The sequence below is a fragment of the Benincasa hispida genome, chromosome 4 (assembly GCF_009727055.1).
Source record: "Benincasa hispida cultivar B227 chromosome 4, ASM972705v1, whole genome shotgun sequence".
Taxonomy (NCBI): Eukaryota; Viridiplantae; Streptophyta; class Magnoliopsida; order Cucurbitales; family Cucurbitaceae; genus Benincasa; species Benincasa hispida.
In genome coordinates this window covers 4,324,547-4,342,969 of record NC_052352.1, presented here as the reverse complement: position 1 = coordinate 4,342,969, position 18,423 = coordinate 4,324,547, and the positions used below count along the sequence as shown (strand labels likewise).

The 18,423-nt window shown below is 33.8% G+C and overlaps 1 protein-coding gene across 1 annotated transcript; it reads right to left on the bottom strand.

Annotated features, from left to right (window-relative positions):
- Positions 1-101: 101 nt before the first annotated feature.
- On the bottom strand, positions 102-2,784 carry LOC120075919 (protein RER1B-like). The gene is made up of 4 exons (XM_039029668.1): positions 2,597-2,784; positions 1,995-2,357; positions 1,010-1,190; positions 102-533 (listed from the first exon to the last, which is right to left on the bottom strand). The coding sequence occupies exons 2-4, from the start codon at positions 2,342-2,344 to the stop codon at positions 480-482; spliced, it is 585 nt and encodes a 194-aa protein (XP_038885596.1). The 5' UTR covers positions 2,345-2,357; positions 2,597-2,784; the 3' UTR covers positions 102-479.
- Positions 2,785-18,423: the final 15,639 nt, after the last annotated feature.

The following is an 18,423-nucleotide window of genomic DNA, read 5'->3' as shown; positions in this document are numbered from 1 at the left end:
TAGTACTAAAATTCCTCTTAAAAAAGGAAGATTGAGAAGTTATTTAACATCTCAGCAAAGTTCACTTTGCCAAGAGCAGAAGAAAATTGGCAAGAAAATCGGAACCCAACTAATATTAATTGGACATTTCATTTTTCCCCAACAGAAAAAAAGAAAAAAAAAAGAAATTAAGATACAAAAAAAGAAAAAAATTATAAGCCATATTCTATAGTAATAGAGCCTAAGAATCCTAGACAAAACAAACACAAGAAGAAAAACAAAGTATAGGATGATGGATTGTGGTCAACACAGAATTGAGAAAAACCTATTACAATATCCATATTACCACCACAACACCATAAGCTGTTTCTCTTCAACCAGTGTCCTGAATTCGTACTTGTCTGATAAGCAAGTGCTTGTTTAGGAAAAACTGAAAGAAGAGTTCGAATGCTGCACGCTTTCATTTCTGTCTACTACTAACCAGAGGGGAATGATGAAACTTAGTCTCTTGAAACGCCACTGCTACTTGCAGAAGACCTCTTTCCTGTATACCTCTGCCACAAAGACAAAGGAAAAAAGTTACATAGTTACAATATTTGAAACCACCCTACAGAATTAACACTACCCTCTCTCTCTCTCTCTCTCTCTTTCAGTGTTTTGCCTTGAGAATGGGAAGGATATCTTTCACTCTTAACCCCTCCTTCCTAATGACCATTGGATATAGCTTCTGAATGCCTTCTGTGACAGTAACTTATCTTTCAAACATCTAATGGATTAAACCATTAGTCACATTATTCTAGCCCTTCTAATGGTTTCTCTCAGGGATGGGTGTTAAACGACTATTAGACAACAGGATAAGTTCTCTCTCTGGGAGAGGTGTCTCTCAGTATTTTTGCTCTGGGGTGGGAGTACATGGCTACTCTCTCTATTGCTTTTTCCCTGTTGACGGCCAAGTTTTCCATCTGGAGGGGTATTTTCTCTGTACTTTTGACATGTTCTATGACTATTAGCCAAGTTCTCGATGCCTAACCTGTTTTCCAATGCTGAAAGGAATATATTTGTATTTGATCATGTGCATGATTTGGCGCTTCATTGTCAGGACAAATAGAACAATCCAATAGCAAAGAAGAATGGGCCAGAAAACCGGAACATCAAAGAGTGAGAAGAAGGTCATGAGGAATGCAATACAAAAGGCTTTGGTGATGGCGTACCTGAAAATTAGAAAGGAAAAAAAAACGTTTAACGGTCCACGAAGTCCATACTCAATTAAATGATATCAGTATAATCTGATACTGGACATTCACTCCAACCTCGTACAATGATAAGGATTTGCTATAATTTGACACTTGAAAATTCTAAGAATCCACCAGAATCATCAAAGCCAGCCAGCATATAATGCTGCACAACTCACTAAATCTAATACAGTAATACTAATACTTCACAATTCAATGAATGTCCATCCTCAAGAAATGCCAAGTGTCTGAAATAAGGATGTCAATTGACAAGAAAAAACGTGTCAACCACCGAAATCATTAGATTCACCCCATCTCCATGCAATGACAAGTTTTAGCAACATGTTTACACTTGCCAAGGAACAACTTACACATTACACTCTACAAGTAACTATACAAAACCATGATCCATTGATGCACATTCCGCCCAGAAAAAGGTTAATTTGGATATAGATATACCTTCCCAACATAGAGCCTGTAATTTATATGACCATATAAAAACAAATTCAATTTTTCCTAGCTGTGTAAGATATCTATAAATCGAGGGTGAGGTCATTGGAACATAGTCTGATATAATTGTCTGCATTCCGATTACAACATCTCGAAACAAAGAGCAGAGAGAAGAATACCAAAAGCTGCACCACATGATAGTTTTTAGCAATGAAATATATTCAATTATTGCAGCCAGAACAAAAATTACTTGATAATTAGCCAAATTCCACAAGTAAACGAAATCAAATCCCCAAATAAAATAACTAAAGTAGCTAATGGAAAGAGGAATACCAAAATTTGAACTCCGGAAGTCGACGTATGAAGGGCCTAAACTCATCAGACCCTTTAGTAGGCAAGGAAGCTCCATCCAAGACATCGAGCTCAGGATCAACCTTGGGCGATAGAAACCCAATCAAGAGATTCAAAATATAGATTCCCAATCCATAGGAGACAACATAAAACCCTTGAACATAGAAAACACGCAACACATAAATTGCTGCAACAAGAAGGGTTCCCAACCACCTCTGGACCGGGTGAGGAGTGGATCGATCCAAGTAATACTGAAATGCTCTGGCAAAGTCGTTTCTCCACTTAGCCAGAGGTGCTACTGCAGAGGCCGCGTCGCCCCCAACTCCTTCCATAAAAACTTATCCCCTGTAAAAGGAACGGCATTAGGTTAAGAGAACACGATCAATCTAATCTATTGTGGATCTAATCTACTGTTTCCAAGCATTTGACATTTTACATAACCAGAAACGAAATGGGAGTAATTCGAAGCATAAATCAATCGAAGTAGGAAAGCAGTTGGGCAATAATAACAGAAATCAAACACTAAATTGAAGAAGTAGGGTTCAGAAAAGGAATTGAAAAAGTAGAAGAAAGCGAAACCTAACCTTGAAAAACCGAAAAGGGAAGTGGAAGAACGATAGATGGAAGAATTGAGAACGAATTTGGGAAGACGATGAATGAAGCCGATTTTCGTTGCCTCGTTTTTCAATCGCTTTGATTTTTCTTTTCTTGTTTCTACTATGAATCCGTGTTTTTGCTTTGCCTCGTTTTGAACCAAAATATTATTTCCCCAATTGTTTTTATTTTTATTTTTCCCATTATCATTTATCTCTCTCCCCCCACGCCTCTCATTTCAATACGGGAAAAAATACGTTTAAATACCTAAATTTTGGGTTTAATTATTATTTAATATATTCAAAATGGTGAATTTTTTAGTTTAATTTTAATTTAGTTTAAAATTTTTAAATGTTACATTTTAATATTTATTGGAATTTTGTTCCTTCCTAAATTTTAAGATTTATATTTATAATCTTAATTTTTTTATTAAATACTCATTTTCCGTCTTTAATATTAATATCTATTACTTAATTTTTTTCAAATTTAAAATTAATTACGTTTCTCTCTTTTCAATTACTATTAAAAGTAATTTTAAATATTCACTTTATAATTATATCAAACTAATTAATAAATATTAACGTCAAAGACTGAGATGAATATTCAGTGAAAAAATTAAAATTAAAAGTATAAATTTTGAAATTTATAGACTAAATTGAAACAAAAATATAAAATTGAAATACAAATTTGTAATATTTTGAAACATATATGGATTAAATTTGAGTTTTTTTTCCTTTTTTCTTTCTTTTTGTTTTCTTATATTTTTATTGTATTAAAAAATAATATATTTTATAAATTATCTAATATAGTTAATGATAATTATACAAAAATTATAACAAACATATTTATAACTTTTTCATTCTAAACAGATTTGTAAATTAATTAATAATAATTAACAATTGAATAAAATATTTAGTTAGTAAATAGTAATTATGAATACTTGATTGTCCATAAATATGGGACAAATTTAGGAGAAAATTTATCGAGTCATTAAATGAAGTAATTTGTCATCTAATCTACACCAACACTTAACGATCCAATCACTATTCTTTTAGTTTAGAGTTGAGTCAGTGATCATTTAGAATCATTATGTAAATTTGAGAGACTAAAGTGTATCTTTTAAAATTTTACCAAATAGACATCAACTCAAAACTTGAGAACTAAAAATACATTTTGTCTATATATATATATATATGAAATTGAAGCTCTATCTCCAAATTTGATAGTACAAGTTTTATGTCTATTAAGATATACTCATTTTTTTTCAATTCATTTTATTTATTTGATCACTATTAATATTATATAAACATGTCATTTTATATTATACTAAATTGGAAAAGAAAACCATTCCTAAAAAAAAAAAAAAAACCCCCAAATTTGTTAAGAAATTCGAAAACTCACCCTCATTTAAAATTTGAAATTATAAACCTACGTTACACAACATCAAACAATAATTCACTTATATTTCAAAAACAAAACAAAAATCCACAACTTTTTGTTGAGTTAATTTCTTTTTTGAAAAATGTTTTATTTATTGAATTCAAATAATATCATAATGGAACAAATTATAAAGGATCCAAATTTCAAATCTACAATCTTCCGAGGATTTCTTTTTCCCTCTAGAGAAGTTAAAAGATATTTTTAAGGCTTCTAAACTCGTGTAGGCTTCCTGTAAAAAAAATTGTAGTATATAGAAATATGAAAATGTTTTAACACTTCACTTAATAGTGTACGTATTCCCTTTAAAATTTTCATACAACTTTAGAACATGAATTCGTTTCACTTGATCTTTAATTCCTAAAATTCATACTTAAATTATCAAATCATAGGTCCATAGCCCTAAAATATGAAATTCACTCAACAAATACTAAACCCATATGCATACAAATTGGTAGCATTCACAAGGTTTCAAAATCAATGTAATGTTTGATTCAAAATACACAGCTAAAAAACACAAGAACACAGCGACTCTGATTTGTGAGAATCTGAAAAAGAACCTGGCCGCCTTTTGTGCTAGAAAACCAAGGTTAATATAAAAGAAGAAGAAGAAGAAAAAAAAGAGAGGGGAAAAAACCGAGTCTATGATCAATCCTTGGAATCTATAAGTTGATATTATAAGGAATTTCTTAAGTCCCGGTTGATATCATTTAGTTTTTGAAAAATGATAATACGTAAATAAAGAAAAATATCTATCAATATAACACCATTTAAAAATAAGGGTAATTACAATTGGTAGCATTTTTAGGGATAATAACCAAGTGTATAATATCATTTTGAAAAATTGCAAAAATATAGCAAAGTCTATCAGCGATAGACTTGTATCGTTGATAAACTCTTACTGATGATATGGTCTATCACTGATAGACTCTACTAAGAGCGTACATGGGTTGGTTGGGTTGGCAACCCAAAAGATCCAAATAAAGTTGGGTTGGATTATCGAGTTATAACTTATTTTTTATAATTGATTTAAAATACATAAATTTATCTACAACACATTACTCATAATTAAAATCTCATAAAATTCAAAGGTTAAATACCAAATATCTATAAAATTTATTATAAACTATAAACAAAGATAAACATCATAACAATTTTAAAAGAAAAAATATTAATTTTTTTTTTTAAAAAAAAAGTAGTCAAGCTTTAATCAAAGAGAAATACATAAATTCATTTTATTATTGTATATGTAATTTGCATAGGGTTGAGTCAACATGATTTTTATTTTAGTCAACCTTAGACTCAATCCGACCCAACAGATATAGAAAAGTTCAATCTAACCCAACCCAACCCTTATAGTTTGGGTTGGGTTGTTCGGGTTGTTGGATTTTTTGAACACTCCTAACTCCTACCAATAATATGGTCTATCACTGATAGATTATCTAAATTTTACCATATTTATAATTTTTTTATATTATATTATATCTACTAATACTTTAGCTCTAATGTTATATTTAAAAATATCTTTAAAAATAATTATATATATGACAAATGTTGACCAACAACCTTTTAATTTTCTTTTCATTTTTCGTATTTGCCTTTCTCAATTCCTCTTCCTTTTCTTTCCTTTGTTTCTTTTTCTTCTCCTTTCCCTCGTGTTCTCCATTCTTTTTTTTTCTTTTTTTATTTGTTTTTTCTCCTCTCCTGTTATGTGTTTTTCATTCCTTTTTTTCTTTCCTTTTTTTTTCTGTTTCATTTGACTTCAATTTTTTGTTGTTTTTTATTGCTTACTTTTTACTTTTTTTTTTCTTTTTTCATTGTTGATTTTGATTTTCTATATTCAAATTTTTCATTGTTAATTTTGATTTTCTATCTTCAATTTTTTCATTGTTAGTTTTTTATTGCTTACTCATACTTTTTAATTAAAAAAAAAATTGAGAAAGTTAGGTTTCAAACGGAGGAATTAAAAGAAATATTTTTCTCAATTTTTGAAATTTTAGATCTTTTTTAGAAACGAAACGAGAAATGGGAACTTAGAAACGAAACCATTTTTTTAATACTTTAAAAGTATGAAATTTAAACTTCTATCACTGATATCAGTAAGAGACATGGTCTATTGGTGATAAGTTTCCTATCACTGAAAAACGACGTGAATCAATAATATAACTTAGGTAGATATCGTAATATTTGTGTATCGGTAATATCAATTATCAGTGATATTAATGATATAACTTATATAGATATTAGTCATATAAATGTATCAGTGATATCGAACTTAGATAGATATCAGTAATAGAAGTCTATTAGTGATCAAAGTCTATTATTGATAGTCATAATAAAAGTTTCTCAATAATGGTCACTGATAGTTTTAGGTGTTAATCTTTCAAAATTGATCGCTACTAATGAAAGTCTATCAGTGATAGCCACAAATATTTTCTATCATTGATAGCTTAATCTTAGATGATTTTCTTTCACAGTTAATATCCACATAAGAAGTTTATGGCCAACTTAGTAAATTAAATTAATAAAGTTGAATCTCATACTAAAGTGTAAGTGTGATGCCTAAAAGTTATCATTAATAGCATGTTCTTAGTGACAGAAGCTATCACCGCTAACTATGATATAAGTGATATCAGTGATATCGATGATAAAACTTAGGTGATATCCATATATCGATCATATCAATGATATTTAAAGCCGGCTGTATTTGATGAAAGTCTCTCATTGATAGTCATAGCTAAAAGCTATCGGTGATAGTCATTGATAGAAGCTATCAATGATAGTGTAATGACTCGACTCCCTAAGACTCAAGCTAGGCCGTTACTAGCATGCATGGAAGTTAACATGACATTCTTTTTATAGTGAAATAAATGCTAATTAAATAAGGTAACTAAAATGATTTGCATTAAATTCAAATATTTAAACTCAAATGATAGGGTACCCATAAACCATAACGGAAACAAATAAGTCTGAAAACAAAACTTAAATAGTAGTTTCAAATCTCAAAACTAAAAAATTTAAAACATAAAAGAAATATTAAAATATGACCGGAAGCATTTAAACTGGTCCAGTGGCTCGATCACGAATTCCGTTTGTCAATCGTTAGTGCATCTTTACCTTTACCTGAAACAACAACATAAAAATGGATAAGTATAAAATATTCAGTAAGTAACCCCACTACTAGGGTCAGACTAGGCATCTATGTCCTCTAGATGCCTACCTCTAGTGGAACATAAAAACTCTTCTAGTCTTCATGGTACTCATACATGAATAACTGATTTTTATCCCACTGTAGTTAGATATACCCACTACCTCTAGTAAGTCCCATAGGACCATCAACCTCTAGTGAATCCTGAAGGATAACACCACCTCTAGTGAATTTTGAAAGAACATAACCTCTAGTGAATCCCGAAGGATAACACCACCTCTAGTGAATCCCGAAGGAAACACAACCTCTAACGAATCCCGAAGGATAACACTACCTCTAGTGAATCCCGTGAAAGAACTCTTATCAAAGAGAGAAACTATGAGCGGAAGATTGTTCTAAATTCATTGTGACAGAATTACAAGCATTCACAAACATACAAACTAGTTATGCATCTTTAACAAAATTACGACATGCTTTAGAAATTAAATACAAAAAGAGTGAGAGACTTACCTTTGAAGAACTTTTCTTCCATAGACCACTCACTCTCGCGAAGACTTTGGACAACAAAATCTCGCTCTTGCCCAAATCGTCTACCCAGTCGTCCAGTAGTCACGAACAAACTTCTCCACGAATAAGTAAGCTCTCGGACACCACCATTTAGTAACCTTGGTATTCTCAGAATGAGAATCCAGGAGGTGTGGGCTCTATTGGATTTGGTAGAGGGAAAGAGGAAACTACGATCGCACTATATGACCAAGAAAGTGGGAAAAGGATACTGTCTATCGTATAGACTGTGGTGCTTGATCGTTTAGTAAAAGTCAGCAGGTACACAATCGTTTAGGAAATCAGGCGTGATCGCTTACATGATCGTTTAATGAAACTTCTAGCCACGTGATCGTTTATTAAAATGTTACACGGTCGTTTAGAGAATGGCACATGTACACGATCATTTAGACAAACACTTGAAGGCTGTCGTATAGTCTCTCGTGAGTTAAACGATTGGCTGTGTACTTAATGAAGCGATCCTTACAAAATGAAAACATTTTTCATTTTATCCTTTAGTTATGAAAATTGAATACAACCTCCCACTGTCATGCACAGTTAAAGGAGAAACCACCTACAATTATCTCATAATTGTTTTAATTATAAATTAATATAATAACTAATTTATCATATTATATTTATAACCTATGGTTTTAATATCACATCATATGTAACATTTAAACCATAGTTCTTTTCTCCTTTACTTGATATAAATCATATTTATATCATTTTCCTCCAGGTATGTATCTCATACATCATATCAACTATTGTCAAGGTTGATGCCTTAATTTCTCATATCCTGTAGTTTGTAAACAGTTTGTATGAACGCTTGTGTTGTCAATATATGATATTTACTTCACATCTTATATTTTTGCTCAGTTGTTTGTTTTATTTGCTTTACCACAAATCAATAAACATGAAATTCTGGGTTATCTGTATGTGACTTAAGCATGTATGTGGTGACATACAAGTGGATCATGTCTTGAGTGATAACCCAAATGGTCTGTAGTATATGGATATAAGAGGGAAACCTTATCCTAGTAACGCTATGGATGCGGCCCGCTTTGTAGAATGGTCATAAGTATTGTGACTTGTCACAGATGGTCTGATCCTGATCATTCGTGTTGGGGACATGCGAGCGGGGGCGTCCTATACAAAGAGTTTGTATAAGACCTGACCACGAAGTGTTAACGTCTCGTTATATAACACCGTTCATGATAGAGACTTCACTTCACTAGGATGACCATACGTAATATGACCTCAATCCTAAGTGAGTTGGGAACTCTTGCCATTAAGTGCGGTCCTTTGATTTGTATGGGTGCGAGTGGTCAGGTCGTCGATTCAAACTTACCATTTTAGGGATTCGTCTGATTTGGGACCTGGGAACTCAGCTATACAAGATGGAATTCACTTCTTCCCCGAGGCAGGGGTAAGTAGATAGATAGCTCCCTTAAAGGTTGATTCCGGAGCTTGAACGATGTGGCGTCACACACCTTCTCTTGGCCTGAGAGGTGTTCACACATAGTTGAACTATGTTTTATTGTTCATTAGAGAAATCAAGGGTACTTAAGGAGTGGGATGCAACTCTAGGGGCAAAACAGTAATTTGGTCCAGTTGTACTTACGAGTATCTGTGAAGGGTCATCGTACTCATGATTGGTTATATTCGATGGGCATAGAAAATATCTGTGGTAAGAAGAGTTTAGCTGTTGGTCTTTAGTGGAATGTCTGACAGTTAACGAATGGTGGATCTCGTGACTAAAGAGTTTAGTCAGCTATTCACGGACCGTTGGAGCTTCGAGCCACATGTCCATTAGGTCCCCTGGGTAGCTTGGATAAAGTCGAGGACCTGTGTTTGGGTTAATTTGAAATGTTCAAATTGACAAGAGGAAGTTCGATTATATATGATATAATTGGCTAGATTATGAGATATATTATTTTAGAGGAAATTAGATAATAAATATGATTTATATCAAGTAGAGGAGAAAATACTATAGTAGATATGTGATATCAAACTATAGGTTAAAAATATAATATGATTATATTTATTAATATTTTAATTGGTTAATTATATGATAATTAACCCAAAAATCACGTTTGGACGTGGGTTAGTGGGGCAGCGTCAGTTATTGTAACCGATGAAATAAAAATGAAATTGTTTCATTTTGAATCGTTCGTTCAATTCCCTGTCCAAGAGAAATTAGAGAGAGCGCGCTGGTAAAAAGAAAACGATCGCTTAAGAAAATCGAGAGCCTATACGATGTTGCTCTGCGTCTAAACGATCATCCACCTCGCGCCTAAATGATCGCATACTAGTTCCTATAGATCGCATAGCTTTCCTAAACAATCGTAGTGTGTGCCAAGGTTGCTAAATGATCATATGCCATTTCCTAAATGATCGTTCAATAAAACCTAAACGATCGTTCAGTAAAACCTACATGATCGTGTAGTGTCTCCTAAACGATAAGCATCATGCTATGCGATAGTGCCTTTTTCCCTCCTACTTGCTTATTGCCTACACGATCTGGTCTTCCTCCTTCCTCTACCAAATTCACCAAAGACCATGCTTTGGGTTCTTATTCCGAGAATACTCGGGGCTCTTTTTTGGTGGTGTCGTCCCCGCGACATTCGTGTTCGTGCGATTGTTGTGCTACTATATACTTTAGACTCTTATGGTCAGTGAATACATGACAATGTTCACCAAACAAGTAATGTCTCCATAATTTTAGAGCTAACACCACTGTTGCCAACTCTAAGTCATGCGTAGGGTAGTTACATTCATGCTTTTTTAACTGACGAGAAGTATATGCCACTACCTTTCCTTCCTACATCAGCACACATCCTAATCCTTGTCGGGATGCATCACAATAAACCTTAAAACTCTTTACTGGGTGTAGGTAAAGTTAACATTGGTGCTGACACTAACCTCTGTTTCAACTTTTGGAAACTGTGCTCGCATTCTGGCGACCACTCAAACTTCGCATATTTTCTGATCAGGTTTGTCAATGGTATAGCTATCTTAGAAAAGCCCTCCATGAATCTTCTATAATAATCTGCTAAACCCAGAAAACTGCGTACCTCTATTATAGTCATGGGTCGTTCCCAATTAACTATCGCTTCTTTCTTTTGGGAATCTACACTAACTCCATCAGCTGAAACTATATGCCCAAGAAATACAACTTGATTTAACCAAAAATCACACTTACTAAACTTGGCATATAACTTCCTTTCTCTTAGCATTTGCATCACTAATCTCAGATGTTCCTTTTGCTTCTCTGCACTACTAGAATATACTATAGATCATTTTGACTATTTACTTGAACATGATCTATTTTTATGTCTCCATATAAAGTTCAAGTAATCAGGTAATAGTCAAGGGACTTTTAGGTTTATTGGATTTCTAATAAGAAAAACATCTATTCAATAACAACTTATTGAATTTTCAGAATAAGTTCTATTGTTTATGAACCACGAGTTTTAGGACATAAAACTCAACAAACTCCCACTTGGACTAAAACTCCAGTGGTAACTTATATATCCAATATATAAGATTGAGTTTCTGAGTTTTATAGAGAACTACAATAAACTAGGGTATCACATACCCATGGTTTATCCTTTGGTAACCCATACCCAATATTTCTCCCATTTGCCCTAGGTTATTAACCTTGTAATCCTAGTTTTACTAGGTGATTCTCAAACACTTTAGCTGAGAGAATCATTATAAACATGTTAGTGTAAAATAGGCTTTTAATAAACTATATGGGAAATGCATCTAATTCTCAATAATGACCAGGAAGTCATACCTTCCTCCCACTACATTGAGGTACTCTCAACTATTTGAGTAAGACGCATCTGACCTGTCTTAACAAGTCTTTGTTAACAGTCAGATCTAGAAATCTTTATATTTTCATCTAGCCATTTTTAAATATCTGAATATTTGCAAATGGATCTTAACAATTTGATTTTTAACAGGAGTTGCTACATAATTTCTAGAAATAAATATTTCATTTACAACAAAAATATGTAAATATGTTCTTTACAAGATCACAAAAGCAAGTAAGATCAAGCAACAACATCTCCCACTGGTCAAGCTGAGTAAGCGGTCCTCAGGAACTAGTTTGCCAGTTTAGCTTTCTCTGCTCTCTTCTTAGCAAGGTATTGAGGGTAGTTTCTCTTCCAGTGCCATTCTTCATTGTAGTGGAAACACTTCCCTTTGTCTGCATCNCTTTCTCTGCTCTCTTCTTAGCAAGGTATTGAGGGTAGTTTCTCTTCCAGTGCCATTCTTCATTGTAGTGGAAACACTTCCCTTTGTCTGCATCGTTTTTCTTGCTTTTCTTGCCAGCGAGTTTCTTCTTCCTTTCCCTTTGTCCTTCTTTGTAGGAATACTCTTACTCTGTGAAGAGGAGGCAACATCAAGCTTGAAGGACATTCCTCTCTTTTCAACAGTAGCAACATTTACTTCTGATTCCAGACCTTTAGTTCTCAACATAGTTTAGAAAGCTTGTAGCCCATTCAATAGAGTAGTCAAGTTATATTCAATTTTATTCATGAGTGTATTTGTACATAATTGCAGAAAACTCTTCGGAAGAGATTCTAGAATAAAACTGACTTGACTTCAATCGTCAACAATAGCGTCGTTTACTTCTGCCATATTAAAGTGGACCATCATGTCTAGGACATATTCACGAATGGAGGCCCCCTCTTTCATGTGGTTGTTGTAAACGTACTTGATAGCATCATGCCTCAGGGTGAAGGACGATTGTCCAAACATCCCTCGTAGAGATTCCATAATCTCTTTAGCAGTATCCATATCCTCATGTTTCTTTGCCAAAGCATCAGATAAGTTGGCGAGGATATAAGCACGGCTTTATCATTTACCCTGATCCATCTATCATATGCATCCCGAGTAGTTTGGGTTCGGTTTGGAGCGGTTCGAGTGGTCTGGAAGCGGTTCAGAAGCTATTTTGTAATAATTATACTTTTGTTTGCTTGTTTATGCCAAAACTAAAACCATATCAGTCTGTGTTTAATTATTTATGCATTTGATGTATGTTATAATTAAATAAATCTTGTATATGCATACTATATGCCATTTAGGTTTAAAATCTCACCATAGGAAGCATGTTACATGCATTGAAAGTATGTTATAATTTGTTATAATATATAGTATGCATGTTAGAGTTTCTTGTATTTAATATAAGTGTTATATTAAATAGTGAATGTCTTTATGAATGTGGTGGATGTTTAGTATGTCTAAAGTTTTATAAGTTGTTATAAAATTGGGTCAGACGTTTAAAATCCATAACAAAGTACAGCTGCATGCTCACGTAGGTTGACCACTTGTTTTAATAGTTAAAACTTGTAAAACTCGGGTTACAAACTCAATTGGTCTATAATCCTATCTAAGGCTGGGGGTACTAAAGTTGATGGTCTACAGAACAACTCTTACCTGGGGATTATGGCCGAATTATTGAGCATTGTTAGCTGGTTTTATGAGCATACGTGAGCGATGTGGGGTAATAAAATGGTTTATCACCTAGACATCGCAGGTTAAAATCCAATTATAAGCGTTATACTTGGATAAACCACATAGACTTAGGGTAGTTTGTTTAGCCGAAATGAACCTAAGTATAAATTTATCCAATTAATAGAACACTTCAGTGGCAGTTAATAAATTTTATATGATAAAGTTATTAGAAAACTTCAGTGGGAGATTAATAACATATACAATACATTATTTTTAGCTCTCACATCCCTAAGAATTCACAATCCAGATTTAAGCGGCATTTTGTGTCACCTTGGAAGTGACCTCCATTCGGAAAATATTTTTTTAGCATAAATCTAGATTTTGGTGAATAAGGGGAAGTAGTTCAAACATAAGTCTATTATATGATATATAGATTTCAACTACCATGTCTCCACAATAGTTCACACCGTGAGATTCATATGACGTTTCTTGTCACCCTGGAAGTAACTTCCATTCAGAAAGTGTTTGTATGAGTCAATAACAAGGTGAACAGAGGAAGTTATTTATAGTAAATGGGTGAAGGTTATGTGTCAATATATCCTGTGTCTCTTCCGTTAGTTTGGACCGTGAGATTCCTATGTTGCGTTTGCTGATTTGCTTTAGGCGGCCCTTGCTAGTCGTTTAACGACGGCTATTCCTTCGGAGGGTTGTAACATAGGATTCAGAACAACTCAAACTCCAGAAATGGATAGGATTTCTTAGGTCCATTCCTAACCTTGACTTTCCATTTCGGTAGCATAGTTGGGGCCAACCTCTAACGTCTGAAAACGTAGTGTTACACTTACAGAATTATTAAGAGTGTTAGTAATTTCTGACCGAAAATGGTAACTAAACGACTATAGGAATAAGAGTTATTCCAAAGATACTGTTTGGTAAAAATTGTTTACTTTAGTGAAGGAGTATCTGACTGTCCCTCGGTAGTACGTATTCTGACTCACTAAAGTATCATTGCAAATAAATAATGGTTATGGGTACATTATTACTTTTTGCTAAAACTTGATTTTGGATTTAGTTACAATTTGCTAATTAGAATTTGTTTAAATTTTATCAGCATGTCAAATTCTTCTAGAATACTCACTTCCGAGTTAAATAACAGTAAAATCAAATCAACAAATAAATTACTAGCTGTTGATTACACCAAAAGAGTTTTAATAGAGGATTGTACTCTATTTCCTAACTCATCTAAAGTTTTGAATAATATAGATGAGAATGCAAATTTCGAACAACAAGATAAATATGATTTACTTGTTATCGAAGCGTGTTTAGTGGAAAACGATAAAATCTGGATAATTGATTCGGGTGCCGCTAATCAGGTTTATACTATCTCACAGGAAACAAGTTCCTAGAGACAGTTGACAAAAGGTGAAACAATCTTTAAGGTAGGGACTTGGGAGGTTGTTTAAGCTAAAGCAATGGGAGATATGAAGTTATTTATAGGATATACGTACATTTATTTGAAAAATGTGTATTACATTCCTTTTATGAAAAGGAATCTAATATCTATCTCTTGTTTGCTAAAACAAAATTACAAAGTTTATTTCGAAAATGATGAAGTGTTCATCAATACAAGAAGTAAATAGATTTGCTTTGTAAAATTAGAAAATAACTTGTATATGTTAAAACCGATTGAGGTTAAAGCCGTATTGAACATAGAGATGTTTAAAACTACTGAGACTCACAAGAAAATGAAAATTTCTCCAAATGTTTATCTTTGGCACTTGAGACTGGGTCACATAAATCTCAACAGGATTGAGAGATTGGTTAAGAACAGTGATCTAAATAAGTTAGAAGACAGTTCATTACCCTTGTGAATCCTGTCTTGAGGGTAAAATGATAAAAAGATCTTTTCTCTGGAAAAGGTCTTAGAGCCAAAGAACCCTTAGAGCTGATACACTCAGACCTTTGTGGGCCTCTAAATGTTAGAGCGAAAGGAGGGTATGAATATTTCATCAGCTTTATAGATGATTATTCCAGGTATGGGCATATTTACCTAATGCACCAAAAGTCTGAAACTTTTGAAAAGTTCAAAGAGTATAAGGTTGAGTTTGAAAACCAATTAGGTAAAAAGATTAAAACACTTCGATCAGATCGAGGTGGTGAGTATATGGACTTAGAATTTCATAACTATTTGATAGAACATGGAATCCAGTCTCAACTCATAGCCTCTGACACATCTCAACAAAACAGTGTGGCAGAAAGGAGAAACAGAACCTTGTTGGACAAGGTTCGTTCCATGGTGATTTACGCTTAGTTACCAAATTCTTTTTGGGGACATGCAGTTGGAAATACAATGTATATTTTGAACATGGTTCCCTCGAAAAGTGTTTCTAAAACACCTTACAAGCTCTGGAGAGGACGTAAAGGAAATTTACATCACTTCAGAATTTGAGGTTACCTAGCACATGTGTTGGTGCAAAATCCTAAGAAGTTAGAACGTTGTTCAAAAGTATGCCTATTTGTAGGCTACCCGAAAGAAACAAAAGGTGGTTTCTTTTACGATCCTCAGGAAGATAAGGTATTTGTATCAACAAATGCAACCTTCCTAGAGGAAGACCATATGAAGAATCATAAACCTCGTAGTAAGCTAGTAATAGAAGAAATGTCCAGAGAAACGAAAAATGTATCAACAAGAGTTGTTGATAGAGCAGGTCCATCAATAAGAGTTGTTGATGAAACTGGTATTTCACATCCTTCTCAAGAGTTGAGAATGCCTCGTCATAGTGGGAGGGTTGTGCAATAGCTTGGCTGGTACATGGATTTGACTTAAGCTCAAGTCATCATTCCAGATGATGGCTTAGAGGATCCATTGTCTTTCAACCAAGCAATGAATGATGTGGATAAAGACTAATGGATTAAAGCCATGGACCTTGAAATGAAATCTATGTATTTCAATTATGTCTGAAATCTTATAGATCAACCTGAAGGGGTAAAATCCATCGATTGCAAATGGATCTACAAGAGAAAACGAGATTAAGTTGGTAAGGTACAGACCTACAAAGCAAGACTTGTGGCAAAAGGTTTACCCAAAAGGGGGGGGGAGAGGGGAGAGGAGACTATGAAGAAACTTTCTCTCTGGTTGCCATGATAAAGTCAATTAGAATACTCTTGTCTATAGTTACATTTTATGATTATGAAATATAGCAAATGGATGTCAAGACAACTTTTCTGAATGGCTATCTTGAAGAGAATATCTATATGTCTCAACCAGAAGGGTTTATTCAATAGGATCAAGAGCAAAAGGTTTGTAAACTTAATCAATCCATTTATGGGTTGAAACAAGCATCTAGATCCTGGAATATAATATTTGACACTGCGATCAAATCTTATGGCTTTGAACAAAATGTTGACGAACCCTGTGTATATAAGAAAATCGTTAACAAAACTGTCGCGTTTCTGGTGTTGTATGTTGATGATATTCTACTCATTGGGAATGAGGTAGAATTTCTAGCTGACGTTAAGAGATGGTTGGCTTCACAATTCCAAATGAAAGATTTGGGAGAAGCACAGTATGTTCTTGGAATCCAAATAGTTCGGAATCGCAAGAACATAACATTAGCATTATCTCAAGCATCTTATATAGACAAGATGTTGTCTAGGTATAAAATACAAAATTCCAAGAAAGGATTGTTACCTTTCAGATATGAAATTCACCTGTCTAAGGAACAAAGTCCTAAGACACCTCAAGGGGTTGAGAAGATGAATCGAATTCCATATGCATCGGCAGTAGGGAGTTTAATGTCTGCAATGTTGTGTACTTGTCCCGATATATGCTATGCCGTAGGAATAGTCAACAGATTTCAGTCCAATCCTGGATATGATCATTGGACTGCTGTTAAGAACATTCTCAGGTATCTTCGAAGAACGAGAGATTATATGCTTGTGTATGGTGCTAAGGATCTGATCCTTATTAAATACATTGATTCTTACTTCCAAAACCGATATTAATTCGAGGAAATCAACTTCGAGGTCAGTATTCACTCTAAATGGAGGAGCAGTTGTATGGAGAAGCATCAAGCAGAGTTGTATTGCTGACTCCACAATGGAAGCTGAGTATGTAGCTGCAAGTGAAGCAACAAAAGAAGCAGTATGGCTCAGAAAGTTCTTGACTGACCTGGAAGTAGTTTCTAATATGCATCTGCCTGTCACTCTTTATTGTGACAACAGTGGAGCAGTTGCAAATTCAAAGGAACCACGAAGCCATAAAAGAGGAAAGCACATCGATGAAAGTACCATCTCATCAGGGAGATGTACACAGAGGAGACGTAATTGTCACCTAGATTGCTTCATAGGACAACTTAGATGATCCATTTACAAAGGCCCTCTCGACTAAAGTGTTCAAAGGTCACCTAGTTGTTGGCTTTTTGACCCTTAATCTCAAATTAATTAATTTTAATTAATTAATTCATCAATGTTTTGATGATAACAAACTCAATTTTTAATTACTAAAAATCTTAGTATTTTAATATGTCCATAGCGTAGAGCTCGGAACAACAATTCCAATATCTCTTGAATCACTCAAATCGGAGCTAAAACGAAGACGATATGACCGAAACAAGTCTATAGAGAAAATACTGTGGTGGATGACGTGGCATAACCAGTAAAACATACAATAAATTGCTTAAATTAAATTGCAAAAATAAAAAAGGAAAGAGTTAGAGAAGAAGACACCGTAATTTTTATAGTGGTTTCGGTCAAACTCGAACCTACTCCACCTCCCCAAGGAGAGCCTATTGGGAATTTGAATAAAATATTTTCGACTCTTTCCACAGATTATAGCCCAACCGTTACACCACCGCTCCTTTTACAGGGTTCAAGAGCAAACCCGATCATCACGGTTTAGATCAAACCGTTACAATGTAGAAATTTTTTAAGAACACAATACAACTTCTCACTAGGAGTGGGATTTATAAGTTGTTACACTCAACAAGTTTATCCTACCAAACAAGGATAACACTTCCTCTTTCAAGACATAAGAGAAAAAGAAAAAAAAAATGGGAAAATTAGGTGGTCAGAGCTAACAATGGAACTTTGAGTTTTTGGAGGATTAGGAAATGTAAATTTTTGTTTGGGTTTTTTTAAAATGCGAGAGGGATAAGAATAGGGTCTACGTAATATATGGGAAAACTAACTAATCTTAGGAAAAGCGAGCTCGATAAATTATTT